At 37.8% G+C, this 14,241-nt stretch overlaps 2 protein-coding genes across 8 annotated transcripts in view; one reads left to right on the top strand and one right to left on the bottom strand.

Moving 5' to 3' along the window:
* The window catches only part of NLRC4 (NLR family CARD domain containing 4), a 34,002-nt gene extending 26,091 nt beyond the window's left edge, over positions 1-7,911 (top strand). For all 7 annotated transcript variants that reach the window (XM_019653813.1, XM_019653815.1, XM_019653812.1 and 4 more), the window contains one exon: positions 7,594-7,911. In XM_019653813.1, the coding sequence (XP_019509358.1) occupies positions 7,594-7,886 (293 nt within the window). In that variant the 3' untranslated portion in view covers positions 7,887-7,911. The remainder of the gene's footprint in view (positions 1-7,593) is intronic.
* Positions 7,912-8,466: 555 nt separating this feature from the next.
* SLC30A6 (solute carrier family 30 member 6) overlaps positions 8,467-14,241 on the bottom strand; it is a 13,412-nt gene continuing 7,637 nt past the window's right edge. The window contains exon 6 of the mRNA XM_019653816.1: positions 8,467-11,841. Coding sequence (XP_019509361.1) covers positions 11,344-11,841 — 498 coding nt within the window. The 3' untranslated portion in view covers positions 8,467-11,343. The remainder of the gene's footprint in view (positions 11,842-14,241) is intronic.

Below are 14,241 nucleotides of genomic sequence, written 5' to 3'. Positions count from 1 at the left end.
GGCTGCTCAGCTCGGGCTGGCAATCAAACCGCTGTTGCTCAGAGCTCAAACTCTTGAGCGAGCTCTTAACCAACTGAGCCACTCGGCCGGCCCCCCTGCTCCTCTTTTTAAAACCTTGTCTCTTAGACATGTGTATGTCTCTCAGTCATCAGGCTGCCCAAGGGTTTTGCCTTCCCTACTGGTGCTTCAAGCTCTGGATCTTCCCTTCCTTCAATTCCTAACTCCACTTCCATCTCCTGTACCCACGCCCTTAACCAATCATCCCAGGTGTCATTCTTTCAGGCCCCTTCTCTGAGTGATACTGGAAGCAGGTGGCTTCTATGACAGAGTAGTTAGCTAATAAATAACCCCTCTCAGATAACCTCATACCTTACGTGAGTTGGAAAGGATGTGTCTTTTCAAGGAGGCCATTGGGGAATGTATAGAATTAGGATTACATGTTGGGGAGTATTTTTAGGTAGAAACCTTTTAGCATCAGATCTTTAAGTAGATAGCTGCCTAATTTGCCTACTTCTGAGGCTGGCCATTGAGACTAGCGAAGGAGATGGTGTGCTTAATGAAACAGGAACTGAGGCAGGCAGTAATGTGCCATTTTACTTTAATTGCCTAGTGCTTTAGAGCCTCCGTATGTAAATGAGAAAAATAAGCATAAGAGAAGGCAGCTGACTCTTGGAAATTTAGCTGTAAAGATGTACCCTAAAATGCAAGTTAAAAAAAAAAGAACAATTCAATAGTATTAACTAATTTATTCTCCAAGTCTTTTAGAAAAGAATTTGTGGAATTGTCATTATACCTCTAATAAAAGATAACAATATTATTCCAGTTTTATAAAGAAGCAAACACATATGAAGGTTGTCATGCTGAAGCAGGGAAAAGGGTTGGAGACAGAAGGGGAGGAGTTGATGAAATTGGCGAGAGAGAGGAGGTGCTGGGATGGCTCCTTTTCCTCCACCTCCCAGAGGTATAAAAAGCAGTCTGCCTGCGCTTGAAGCTTAGCCTGCAGAGTGAGCCAAATATTCTCTGTCTTTGGTCTCCAGCCAGGTGATGAGACTCCTATCTGTCGGCCCCTCCAGAGGCTCCATCTTTACGAAATGATTAGGCGCACTGGTTTTGGAGTCAGACAGCCTGCCTACCCCTTCCACCTGATAAATCTGACCTGCAGCAACTCAGTTAGAGTCTCTGAGCCTCAGGCTGCTCATCTGTCAAATGAGGATAGTTATAATGCCTACCATATTAGTAGTTATTGTGCTAATCAGTAACTGAGCTAATGCATATAAAGAAGTTCAACACTGACCCCCTGTATATGCTCAATAAATGGTACTGTGATCATTATCCTCTGTGGGCTTCAAAGGGGAACCAGAACAGGTTATTTGGTTATCTTCCTTAAAAAAAAAAAAAAAAGCTTCCTCAGCCTGCAAAATAAAAGTACAACCTGCTCACTTTTTTGTTTTTTTTTTTAAAGATTTTATTGGGGAATCAGGGAAAGGGAACAGACAAATTGCTGTCCTTTTGTTCTTCAGTCTAGTTGTGGAGGGCGTCGCTTCACTGGCCCAAGTTGGTATTATCATTGTGCTCTTCCCAGGTAAGGCAGTCGGTCGCCAACCATTGGAAAGCTGCTCACGGCGGCTCATGGCAGCTCACAAAAGCGCACGCCTGCTGCCTGCCAGCCCCACTGCAGCCTACGCCATTGCCGGCGATCCACAGCAGCCCAGCTCCAGGTTGAGCTGTTGTTCACCATCTTAGCTGTAGAGAGCGCAGCATCACTGGCCCTCATGTGGGATCCGAACTGGGGCCCTGCTTCTCAGAGCTGGCGTCCCAAGCCAACTGTTAACCAATGCGCCACTTGGCCGGCCCACAACCTGCTCACTTTTGATGTATTAGGTTGTCGGAAAAATCATGACGTATTTTTTCTGTTTTTCGTTGCAAAAATGCATCATGACTTTTCTGACAACCCAATATAAGACCCTTCACAATGGAGTCTCAATTCACCTTTCTCTCCACCTGCATCATCTGTCTCGCCTCCTCTCCTACATGAAGTTCCACCCTCATGGACCTCTTGCTGTTCCCTGAAAATGCCTTTGAACATGAACTCCCTCTGGAATGCCCTTCACTTCCTCCTACAGCCCCTTTAAGACCTAACTTAAATATCTTTTTCTTGGTGAAATATTCTCCCTGTGCTCCCTCTTCTGCATCCCCTCATGGAGCCTAGATGTTTGCTTTAAGCCTCTTATCTGGAGTCTTTCAAATTTTTATTTTGACTATGAGTCACAGTTAAAAATACATTTTGTCTCATGATCTAAAACATACATGCATATACATGCAAAAAAGTTTCACAAAAAATGATTATCTTATATGTGTGATACACACTTTGTTACTTTCTATTCACTCCATCCTATGTTACTTAAAACAAACTGCTGATGGCAACCTATTGCATTTATTTCATGTTCCACTAAAAGAGGGGATCCCTGCAGCTTAGGAAAAAACACTTTGCTAACACATATCCTGCCCAGGGTGTTAGCCTAGATACAGGGCTCCTGTTTCTATGGTCACATCTGGCTCTGAATGTCTGCTCCCATGGGTCTCTTGGTCTGTGTCATCTTGCCTCCTGCAGCGCTTCCTTTCCCCATTCTCCAAGTGACTCGGATGGAGAGAACAGTCACTTATCCTTAATTTCTACAAGAAGGCCTCGGTATAATTATGGATGTAGCATATTTACTGAGTGCTCGGGGGTAATAAAAGACGTGATTACATGATAGTTCTGAGGAGCAGATTAATTAAATTTCATATTGGCACTTCCACATTTTCAAAGAGATGTTTGGTCATTTCTGCCTGTTCCGGCTCCCACTACCTGTCAATTGCCTTGTCCTCTTCCCAGCTCCATCTCTTCCAGTCCCCCATGAAACTCGCACGGCCCCCAGTATCACGAATCAATTTGGGCAATGACATTTAGTGATGGATATATGTGATGGATGCAATAGTGAAATGAAGACAGTGTAATGAGAGACAGAGTCTCTAATTAAAGAATGACTACCTAATGAGATGCAGGGAGAAAAGGAGATGAGGATGTGAGGTATGAAACTAGATAACAATAGTTGGGATGTGCTTTCTGGAAAACCTCCAAGCCTGGATTGGCCTTAATTTTACACTTTTTCTGTAGCTATACTCAGATTACTGGGGAATATTATACAATTTGGCAGATAGATACACTACAAGTTCATAGTGACAAATTTCAACAAAAATATTGAGAACCAAGTGGTAAGAAAATACTACATAGCAAATCTTGTGGCATGCAGCAAAAGCAGGGCTTAAATAAGATCGTCATAGCCCTGAATACTTAAGTTATTAAAAAGAAAAGAGTCTGAAAATTAATGTTTCCAAGAAGCCAGAAAAAAACAACAGAGTAAACCACAAGATAATAAACATAAGAGTACAGACATACCTTATTTTATTGTGCTTCATAGATGTTGAGTTTTTTACAAATTGATGGCAAGACCCTCCACCAGCAAAAAGATTACAACTCGCTTTATTGCAATACTTGCTTGACTGCGGCGGTATGAAACCGAACTCGCAATATCTCCAAGTGTGCCTGCATAAAACAGTGAAATAGAAAATAAAAATGAAAAAAGATCAATAAAGCTTAAAATTGGTTCTTTAAAAAGAGTAACAAAATAGATAAAAATCAAGCAAGACTGCTCAAGAGAACAGAGTAATATTAATTTCATTAATCAAAATGGAGCACAGGTCTGTAGCTTTATTATCACCAAAAACTGGAAGCAGTTAAATGTCCTTCAATAGCTGAGTGAATAAACAAACTGGGGTACAGCCATACCTTTGTATATTACTCAGTTTTAAAAATAAATGAGCTATCAAGCCATGAAAAGACGTACAGGAAACTTAAATACTTATTGCTAAGTGAAACAAGCAAGTTTGAAAATGCTACAAAACGTGTGATTCCTATTATATGACATTCTGGAAAAGGCAGAACTATTGAGACAGTGGTAGTCAGGGGCTCAGGAGGAGGGGGAGGAAAGGTTGAACAGATGTAGCTCAGAGTTTTTTGTTTGTTTTTCATAGCGCAGTGGAACTATTCTGTATATTGCAATTGTACATACATGACACTATGCATTTCTCGAAACCCATAGAACTTTCTAGCATAAAAAGTGGACCTTAAGGCATGCAAACTAAAAAAATCACTTAGGAGGTCTGGGAAACCTGAGGATGGAATGCAGAATGCATAAAAATCTAACTGTATTACAAACTATGAAACCACCTCACTGCAGGGGATGTGGGGAAAAGAAATTGAACTAAATAACTTTGAAAGCGAGTGATCTGTAAAATTAAAGGCAAAATAAAAGGTAACATAACCACTGTACTGTAATTGATAAAGTTATATCCAATTGGGGTACAGGTTAACAATTCTGATACTGCTATACATTTATGCTGGAACTGAATAATTAAGGAAGATGATGGGAGCCTAGTGTCTCCATGTTGGGGTGGGAATGTACAGCAAGAGCAGGAGGCTAGAAGGACCCATGGTAATGGCTTAGAATTAGAGACCTCAGTATGAAGTCATCTTATGTTTACCTTAATATAGATGTAGATAGTTACATATACATATAGTATACACAACTCAAATGTCTATCACTAATGAATGAACACAATGTGGTATAGCCACACAACAGAGTATTATTTAGCCACAAAAAGGAATAATGTATTAGAACATGCTACAACATGGATGAACCTTGAAAATATCATACTAAATGAAAGAAACTCGTCACAAAAGACCATGCTACAGAATTCTATTTATATGAAATGTCCAAAATAGGCAAATCTATAGTGACAAAAAGTAGATTAGTGGTTTCCAGGGTCTGGGGAGGTTGGGGTGGGGAATGGAACTGCTAATGACTACTGAATTTCTTTTTGGGGGTGATTAAAATGTACTGCATACTTTTCAAAAGTGTTTCATTTACTCGATCCCTGTGCAGTTGACACTGAGCACTCCCTCCTTTTAAAAATATTCTCTTGACTTCCTTACTATCTTTACAATGGCAACTCCTCTACCTGATGTGAAATCCTTCCAGTTTTCCTTAGCACTTGGTTCCAGGCTCTCTGCTCTTCTTCCTCAGATAAGTGCATTCCATCTTCAAGCTTCGATCGCCGTTTTTTTATTATGATTCCCCAAATTTTTCTAGCCCATCGGAAATCTGGCACTACCACACAGAAATTGTTACTAGCTCAAGGATCTATTTTACATGTTCTAACAAAACCGTTTTTTTAAATGGCATCTTTGAAATATTTGAGGCTGATCTCTATTATCCAGCCTGTTCTCAAAAAGAGAACCATCACATCTGAACTCGATTATCCAGTTTGTGCTCCAAAAAAAGCACCATCACAACCCTACTCATGTTCCAGAAGTGCTTTGGCAAATCCTGGACCCAATCATTCTGCCACATGGATCCTAATATCATATTTTTATTTTCCAAGTGCTCTTTCTTGTTCCTCCAATTGTACTTTTTTTTTTTAAATAGCATCTTACTTTTGTTGGGTAGATGCACCACCTTTTTAGGGTCCCCGAAAAGTAAGGTTTTTAAAGCTTGTTTTTCCTGTTCCCTGTTACCTCATTTCTTGGGAGTTTTTTGTTTGGGTTTTAGGCTGTTCTCAAATGTCTAGCATTCCTGTACTGTTGCCTTGACATTTTAATGTGAGGCACAAGTTGATAAGAAGCTCCTTGTGCCTGAGGGAGGGTGACTGTTCAACTAGTCAGCTTCACTGAAGGGAATCAGGAAAGCAAAATGGTTCTTCCTTTGTAGGGCCTTTTCTTGGAGGCAGTTCAGTTTCTCCTGAGAAGGATCCTTCAGTTTTCCTCCTGGAGCATATAAGCCTAATTGCCAGTGTTCTGGGAATAAAGTGGGGTAGGAAGGCCTATTGCCTTTGTGTGATCCCAGGGCACCCTGACCTAATATAGTACCTATCGCCCATCTAATTACCTGATGTATGTTTTCACATTATAATGTAAGCCCAGTGAGACAGGGAACATGTCTGTCCTTTTCACATGTCCCCAGCACCCAGCACAATGCATGGTACATAGTAGGCACTCAAGTGTTTGCTGAAAGAAAAACTGGTAAGAGCTCTGGCATTACATACTAGGGTTTTGTTTAGGATACAGAAACCCTTCAAGGATCAGAATCCTTCTACCCAGAGCATTTGAGATTCTGCCTGGAATATGGGTAAACCGTTTACACTGTCCCCAGCCCACAGCTCTAAACGTCAGATTCCGTTTCCTCAGAACCAGTCTGCTCATCATGGTAACAGAAATGCTGCAGATTAAATGAACAAAATGCATGCCCTTGGATTGTGTTGTTCTTGGTTCCTGTGCTTGCATGCATTCTAATAATTACCCACGAAGCTCTCTTATTGATATTCTTAAACCTTAGCAGATAACCTGTATAATTAGCTCACCCTCTGAGTGTGGAATAGGCTTTAAAGTCTTTTGTTAAGTACCTTTTAGGTGGTGAAATCTGTTCTGCTAGTCGAGGAGAAAAGAAATTGCTCTTTGGGGAAGGAGTCTTATATATACACTGATGACCAGTATTTTGACTGAGTGCATGCCATGCTGGGAAATACATGAAAAAGAGGCGGAGGCAGAAAGGACATGAACATTAGGTATACGGGAGAGCAGGGAGGATGCTACCTACCGGGCTCCTTCCAGGAAGAAGAGAGGAGAAACGGAGGCCCTATGTATGAGTTAGGCTAGGCACAGGCTAAGCTTGTATAACAAGAAACCCAACTATAGAAGATAGAACTGGATTTCTCTAACAGTCCAGAAGAGAGCAGTCCACGCAGGTGGGGTGGCTTTGCTCTGTGCAATCTTTCAGACCCAGAAACCTTCTTTTTATACTTCTCTATTCCTTAGCGTATTATCTTTGACTTCATGGTCATGGCTAAGACATCCACCTTCTCTTTGTAGGAGGTACTTTAGAGTGCCCTGGTCTGTAAGGAATGGAGGAAGTTCACCGAGTCTAGGGAGGTTAAAAAAAACAGACAAACCCCAAACCCAAATCTTGAGATCCCGGAGTCTCACTTACTCGTTTAGTTAGGAACATTCCAAACCCAAGAAACAATAGGTAGTGTTTGCTTCTCAGAAAAATATGACCTAAGATTGCCAAAGTTTGACTCCAGTTTTGAAAACAGGTAATGAATATTTGATAGCACCTCTCACACCTCAGTTTTTAAGCCATCTCCCATTTCCTGGAAGAGTCAAGAAAAGGGAAAAAATATGTAATTCATTTATATTGGTTTGCTAATATAAATTATGCTAATTAAATCAATTCTATTTATGTTTTTTAAAAATATTTTACTATTTATTATAAATTCAATCAATTATAATTACATTAATTAAATACTAATTACTATCTATCAGATTCCCTTACACTTTAGGAAAACTATAATTTGTAAATATAATGGACCAGATTCATAAACACTGCCCTATCTATAGAGAATTTCTAAAGCAAAGCGCTGGTCCAAACATGGCCATTTTTCTTTAAAAAATTGTTTTGCTTCCAACTAACACACTAATTTCTATCTTTTTTCCAGGTGCATTTTTTGAAAAGAACCCTCTGCAAAACTTCCAGCAGCTGGATTTGGCAGGAAACTGTGTGAGCAGTGATGGATGGCTTACCTTCATGGGTATACTTGAGAATCTTAAGCAATTAGTGTTTTTTGACTTCAGTACGGAAAGATTTTTACCTGATGCAGCATTAGTCAGGAAACTTAGCCATGTGTTATCGAAGTTAACTTTTTTGCAAGAAGCTAGGCTTGTTGGGTGGCAATTGGATGATGATGATGTGAGTGTTATTAAAGGTGCTTTTACACTAGTAACTGATTAAATAAAGGACACCCTGAGCCCATGAATGCTCTGGGGATTGCATTTCTTTCAGCCTGGTGATTTAAAAATCTCTGCTCATATTGTCCAGGAGTCTGAAAGTATATGGCAATCTATTATACACCTAAAAATTATCCTTGTCAAATAGTGTCTGCCTAACTTGCCCTTCTAAACTCTCTTCTTTACTGATATCAGAATGATGTGTGACACCATTACCTCCTTACCTGGCCTCTTCCATGGAAATCTACTTTCTTAGTTTCATCATTCAGGAAAAGAGAAAGATGCCAGGGAAATAAGGCCAAAGATGAGGAAGTGAGGGAGTTTATTGATGACATGTGCAATAGTTCTATGTGTCATCACTCCTATTAGGATTATCAGCTACTTGAAGGGGACTCTGTCTTGTTCACCTTGTGTTCTCTTTGGTCTCAAGAATAGGAGGTCACAAAAATTTATATATTGTATGCACATTTACTTAGTACAGTGTCTAGCATGTACTAGACTTTCAACAAATATTTCCTGAATGATACAATTTAATTACCAATAAATAGCTACTGAATAAAGAAACAAGCCAAAATTACTTGAAATTAGAGAGAAAACTCCATGTATGTTCTTTATTCAAACAGTTTAATTCAAACAATTTGGAATGTAAAAAGCATTTTCTTATATAAGCAGACCAGATTCCCCAGAAAGATCGGCATCCTTTAGTCAAGCAAAAAATTGGCAGTTTTATGAGCAGCTAAATCAGAGGCTTGAAATTCAGGTCCTCTACAGTTGATGATACATGTATGTAATTACAACTGTGACTTTAGAGATTAAGGAAGAAATAAAAATGTACCCCATTCTTTTGCATCCTATGGAAGCTGTCCTAATCTTTTTCTCCAACATCCCCCAAACGATCCTTCCCCACAAAGAAAGAAGTCTAAGAAAAATCTGTTTCAAGTCTGATATAAACAAAATCCTAAATGGTTAGCCTGCAGTTCACCTTCGATTCTCATGGCACCTCAAATTAATGACTTGGGTGTTGATGTAGGTAACACATGGCCCGTATACTGAGGTAGTCACTGGAAAGAAATTCTGGGCACAGTATTCTGTGTAGCAAGTGGGCATATATTACACAGATTTAGTCCTAAAATTTTAGAGCTGATAGTTTACAAATCACCTAATTCATTCCCGACCCTAACTTTACAGATGAGAAACCTCAGGGAAGTTAAATGGCTTACCCATGGTTACAGAACTACTTACATAGTGGCAGCATCAGGATTGGAATGCAAATCTCGTCTTCCAGTCCAGTGTTTTTCCATTATAACACAGCGATTTCTCAAACAGGGTTAATCACACTCCATAAAGCTGGCTCTTAATCACAAGCCATAGGCCAAGTAGTTAATTTGAACTTCCTTTTCTGTCTAGTTTCAAGAGACTCCGTGGCAAGATATACTAAGGCTATTGCCTATAGGCCTATGCTGGTCAAATTTGTTTTCATATCCAGAAGCTGGCCAGAGCTTGGCTAACGAGACTTTTCTATGTAATGCATAGACCAAAGTCACCTGTAGCAGTTGGCATTACAGAATTTCAGCATGTAGAGCCAATTCCTTCAGAATCCACAGGCAACTTGTCCAACAGTGTAGGTGGGTATCAAAGCACCTTTGGTGGGACAACTGCATGGGTGCTGCTTGTGAATGGGTGTTGAGGAAGTAGGCACTCAACCTCACGCAGAACTGTGTTTAGTACCTAGACCCTTTAAAAATCCCATGAGGATGGAGAAGACATGCATACGGTGTTAGCACATACTTCCTAATTGTCACTCAGTACCTGACAGTTCTTCAGATTTCATGCATGACCCAAATTCACATTAGATGAGGTCAATGGAGGAAAAATAACCCGTAACAAACACTAGGTATAGAAATACTGGAGAACATAAGACAAAGGAAAGGAACAGGTTGCCTTATAACATTTTACAAAGTTTCATTTTCCCCAGCAGTCAAGGTAGTGTGGGCTCTATTTCTTCAGCAGCTCAAATGCCTGAACAGGGTTGCAGATGTCAAGACAATGACCAACTCCTCACCAAGCAAAAGTTATTTGGGACATGGTCACTTATTATCACAGGATAACTACGATTCTCTTTGATAGAGATGGCTTCTTAGATGTTTGTTATTCCACTGTGAAGAAATAGGATTTGGAAGTGTTGCAAATCCTACAAATATAAAAATCTTCTCTAGATAACTGGCTGATGGCTAGAAAAACTCAAAAATCTCCAGGAGTACTGCATTCCAAAAAAGTTGAATCCACTCTCAAAACACCTTTTTAAAACTCTAATCATAAAACTCATGATAAAATGAAAAGAACTTCATAGGTAATTTGTGACTACTACTTATCATACTTTTTATAAGTAATACTGGCCATGTTGGCAAGTGCTTAACATTTGCATTTGGAAAATAATAAAAAAATAAAATAATCTATATAATTCTCATAATCACAGTTAACAATTCACTATGTTTGACAAAGCAAAACAGAGTTAGAAACTGCCTGTAGCAGATCTAAAAATACTGTACTTTATAATCTAAGGTCCATTATGTTTTGGCAAAATTATATAATGTAAACTCAAATTGATTATGTAACTTTGAAAAGATATCAAATCCTATATTATGTATGGAATTCCATATACTTTGGTAATATATTTGATATATTTTGTTAATAAAATGAAAAATTAAAAGTCAACAAGTGAAAAAGTGGCTTTTTTGTCACTTTGATAAATTCCATCATTATGTCAGTATTTGATTAAATGTGAGAGAAAACCGGTATACCTTTATTGCACATCACCAAAGGATTTGGTATTCATTTCACCAGAAGAAAACACTCTGAGAACCATGGATAATTTACAAATGTACTGACATTTTTAAATAAGAAAAATTATTAAAAAACTGATAACTAAAATTTTTTAATTACGGTAGGTAGAATATGTTCTAAAATTTCTGATAAAAATTTTCCCTTTTATTTTGCAAGACATAATTCAGGAGGCCCTCAAAGAAAAATGTAGCAATTAAGTTTAGAAAAAGCTATAAAAGAGGCTTTTATTTTTAGAATGGATATTTTTTCCTTTCCTAAAATATGTATCATTATCCAAGAAGCAGATTTATAAATTTCACTGAAGAAAATATTATATTTTACATACTGTGATAGATTTACTCCATCAAGTGGTTCTCTTGTAAAGATTATCTCATATCACACTGTAGTCAGCTACAAAATCAAAGATAGCAAAATTCAAATTTAGAGAAACATGCTTTCTAAAGGAAGCCTATAACATTTATAAGGTTCTCAATGTCCTAAATACATTTTACGAAAATATAGTTTCATTGGTTTCATGTCATGTGAACTAGCCTATTTTCTAACATTGTTGGATTACTAAATAAATTGAAAGTCAAGGAGCAAATATTCCCCATACAAATAAATTAAGTTACAGTACATCATGGTCTTGGTTGTCCAATTCTATTGTTAGTTCCATATCTACTTGGTAGATTTGTAAAACCAGTCCTGAATCCTGGGGTTACTCCCAACCCTGGAACTCCAAGTCCTTGAGTAAGCATGCTGCTATAAGGTACGTGTCCATGATTAAGACCCAATCCATAAGGTCTCGTTTGTGTGTTTAGAATAACTGGGGTCACATTTTTTCCAGGGGTGTTAAATGAAAATTCTGGAGGTGGACTACTAGGTTTAGTAGGAGTCGATGTGACAGGGTTTAACTCATCAGTACCCTTTAAAGGAGGCATTGGGACTATGTGATGATCTGAAAAATTTAGGACATTGGCTGCAACAGGCCCAGACAATAAGGCAGGCCTAATCCAATCATCCTTAAAAATTTGAACAGTCAGAGTAGACACTAGAGTGTACAGCCTGTTGGTCACATGAGCAAGAACCATTTGTTCATTTGCATCTCGTCGAATTCTTACATGCACTGATCCAGCCTAAAAGGGACAAAATCATAAGAAAGAGACTGCTTAGAATTAAACTACTAAAAATTCCATTAGAAATTAACATTTTATTTATGAGTTTGTTGTAACAGTACTTGGTATTTTCTTTAAAACAAGAGAAAGCTTAATGTCTTGACGTTCTTTAAAGACTACTTAGTAGTGGTTATTGAGTAAAGTGTTAATGAAATGATTTGTGACTCTAAATAAAACATGACATTTTAAAATATATAAAAAAGAAAGAAGAGAAATCCATGCAGGAGAAAGACAGGCATGGTATAACAAAGGAGAATATAAATGAAGTATATGAAAAATGCAATGGAAGGGCAGAAAAGGTATTAATTCAAATTGAGGAAGACTTCAAAGGAAAATGGCATTTGGTCTAGGGTTGATGGTTAAATGAAATTTTAAAAGGCAAAGTCAAGATGAGGGAATAGCAATGAAAATGCAGGGCATGTTTGGGCAAGAATGAGCAATATCACTAATATACAAAGAAGTACAAATATTTCAGGGAGGGAGCGGAAAAAGTATAAGAGAGAGAGAAGGAAGGAAGGAGGAAAGAATGAGACAGAGAGAGAGAAAGAGAGACAGTGGGAGAAAGGGAGAGAGAGAGGAAGGAAGGGAGGAAAAAAGGAAACTAAGCAGGTAATAAGGTTAAAAAGAGGCTAGCAGAGGGCTCTAAATATCATGATAAGTTTTAACAGCAGCAATCAAACAGCAATAAAATAAACAGAGTTCATAAAAATTACAGGTTGTTAATTATGTAGGAAATGACTGCAATGGTCTAGGTTAGAAATGAAGATGGCTGAGATAGAATAAATACAGTGAGATCAGAAAGGGACAGATGGATTCATGATAGTCCCTGGGTTGACACCCAGCTGGATGTAACAGATGAGGGAGATGAACTCATCAAAGATGGCCTCAAGGCTCCCAGCCTAGGTTACTAGGCATTATAATGAAGGTTAGAAGTATGTTTATTAACTTGAAAAGGCTTTTTTCATGCATTATGTTTTTAAAGTAGATAAGAAAATAGTAGGTACAAAAATGATCCTATTTTGATTAAAATACACACATACAGAAAAATATCAAGAATGATAGCACTTATCTCTATATGGTAGAATTATTAAGGATTTTTATTCTCTCTTGTTTTTGAGTTAGTTGTAACTTCTAATTTTTCTAACAATCGTGTACTATTTGAATACTAAAAACTTAAAATATATATGTAATAAATAAAATATCCAACAGATATTCCATCTTGATTTCTACATAAACTTAGATTAAAAAAAGTTATAACAAAGCATAAACTGCACATAAATTGGCCAATTGGTTTAGTGACAATGTGTCTGAAACTACGACTTGAACAATAATAAGAGTTATTGTCAATCATGAGACAGAGAAAATATCTATATTGCTTGAATTTGACTTCTAGTTTATTACTTTTAGAAAAGACAAGCAAGGTCTACAAATCAAGTCATCTTTGATTTCTCCTTTTTCTTTGCCACTACCATCTCACAGGTGTCACTATATAAAACTATATAAGAGATACTGTATCCTCTTTCAGTCTGATTTGGGAATCAAAGTAATTAAAATAAGTGAAAACCATTTCTGAGTATGAGCTTGAAGTGAGTCTGCTATGATTATGGTATTTGCAGTAATCTATGGCTTTGTGACAACTATTTTGGGCAGCTCAAAAGCTTGTTTTATTAATCTCCTTGGTCTTAGTTAGGCACTACATCAGTGCGGTTGTTAGTTGGCCAAGTTCTGAAGAGCTGAGATGATTGTATTCTTTGTGGTTAAAAGCCAGCAAGCTAAATAAACACTTGCCTAACTTACTGACTTAAAAGAATGATTAAAAAAGAACTACATTACGGGGGACTATAAATTGGTATGACCATTTTTGGAAAGTGATTTGGCAATTGACATTAAAAGCCATAAAAAGTGGACTACCCTTTGACTCACAAAAATACCTTCTAAAAATTAATCTTAAGGAATAAGCATGAGTACATGCAAAGATTACTTCACAAAAATGTTCACCTCAGCCCTGTTTATATAAGTAAAATGGAAAACAACTTGTCCAATAAAGGAATAATTACATAAATCATGGCATATTCATATAATGTAAAACTCTGCAGCCATTAAAAATTATGTTGGGGTTCTTGGAAGACAGCAGCAGTGGTGGCACCTTTTAAAAATGCTCCAAATATCCCCATAAAAACAGAGAAACTAAGACAGCAAACCCAAAGACCTATGAACAACACATAGAAAAAACTAGCTAGCATGGTATTCTTAAGACACCCCAAATACAAGCTACAAGACCCACAAGATATCAGCATCTATGGAGGAAGAAGCAATAGGGCATTTGACTGACCTAAAAACCCCAAAGCGGAGTACAGACAA

Source organism: Hipposideros armiger, unplaced genomic scaffold, assembly GCF_001890085.2.
Source record: "Hipposideros armiger isolate ML-2016 unplaced genomic scaffold, ASM189008v1 scaffold_207, whole genome shotgun sequence".
Classification (NCBI taxonomy): Eukaryota; Metazoa; Chordata; class Mammalia; order Chiroptera; family Hipposideridae; genus Hipposideros; species Hipposideros armiger.
This window is presented reverse-complemented; position numbering and strand designations above follow the sequence as displayed.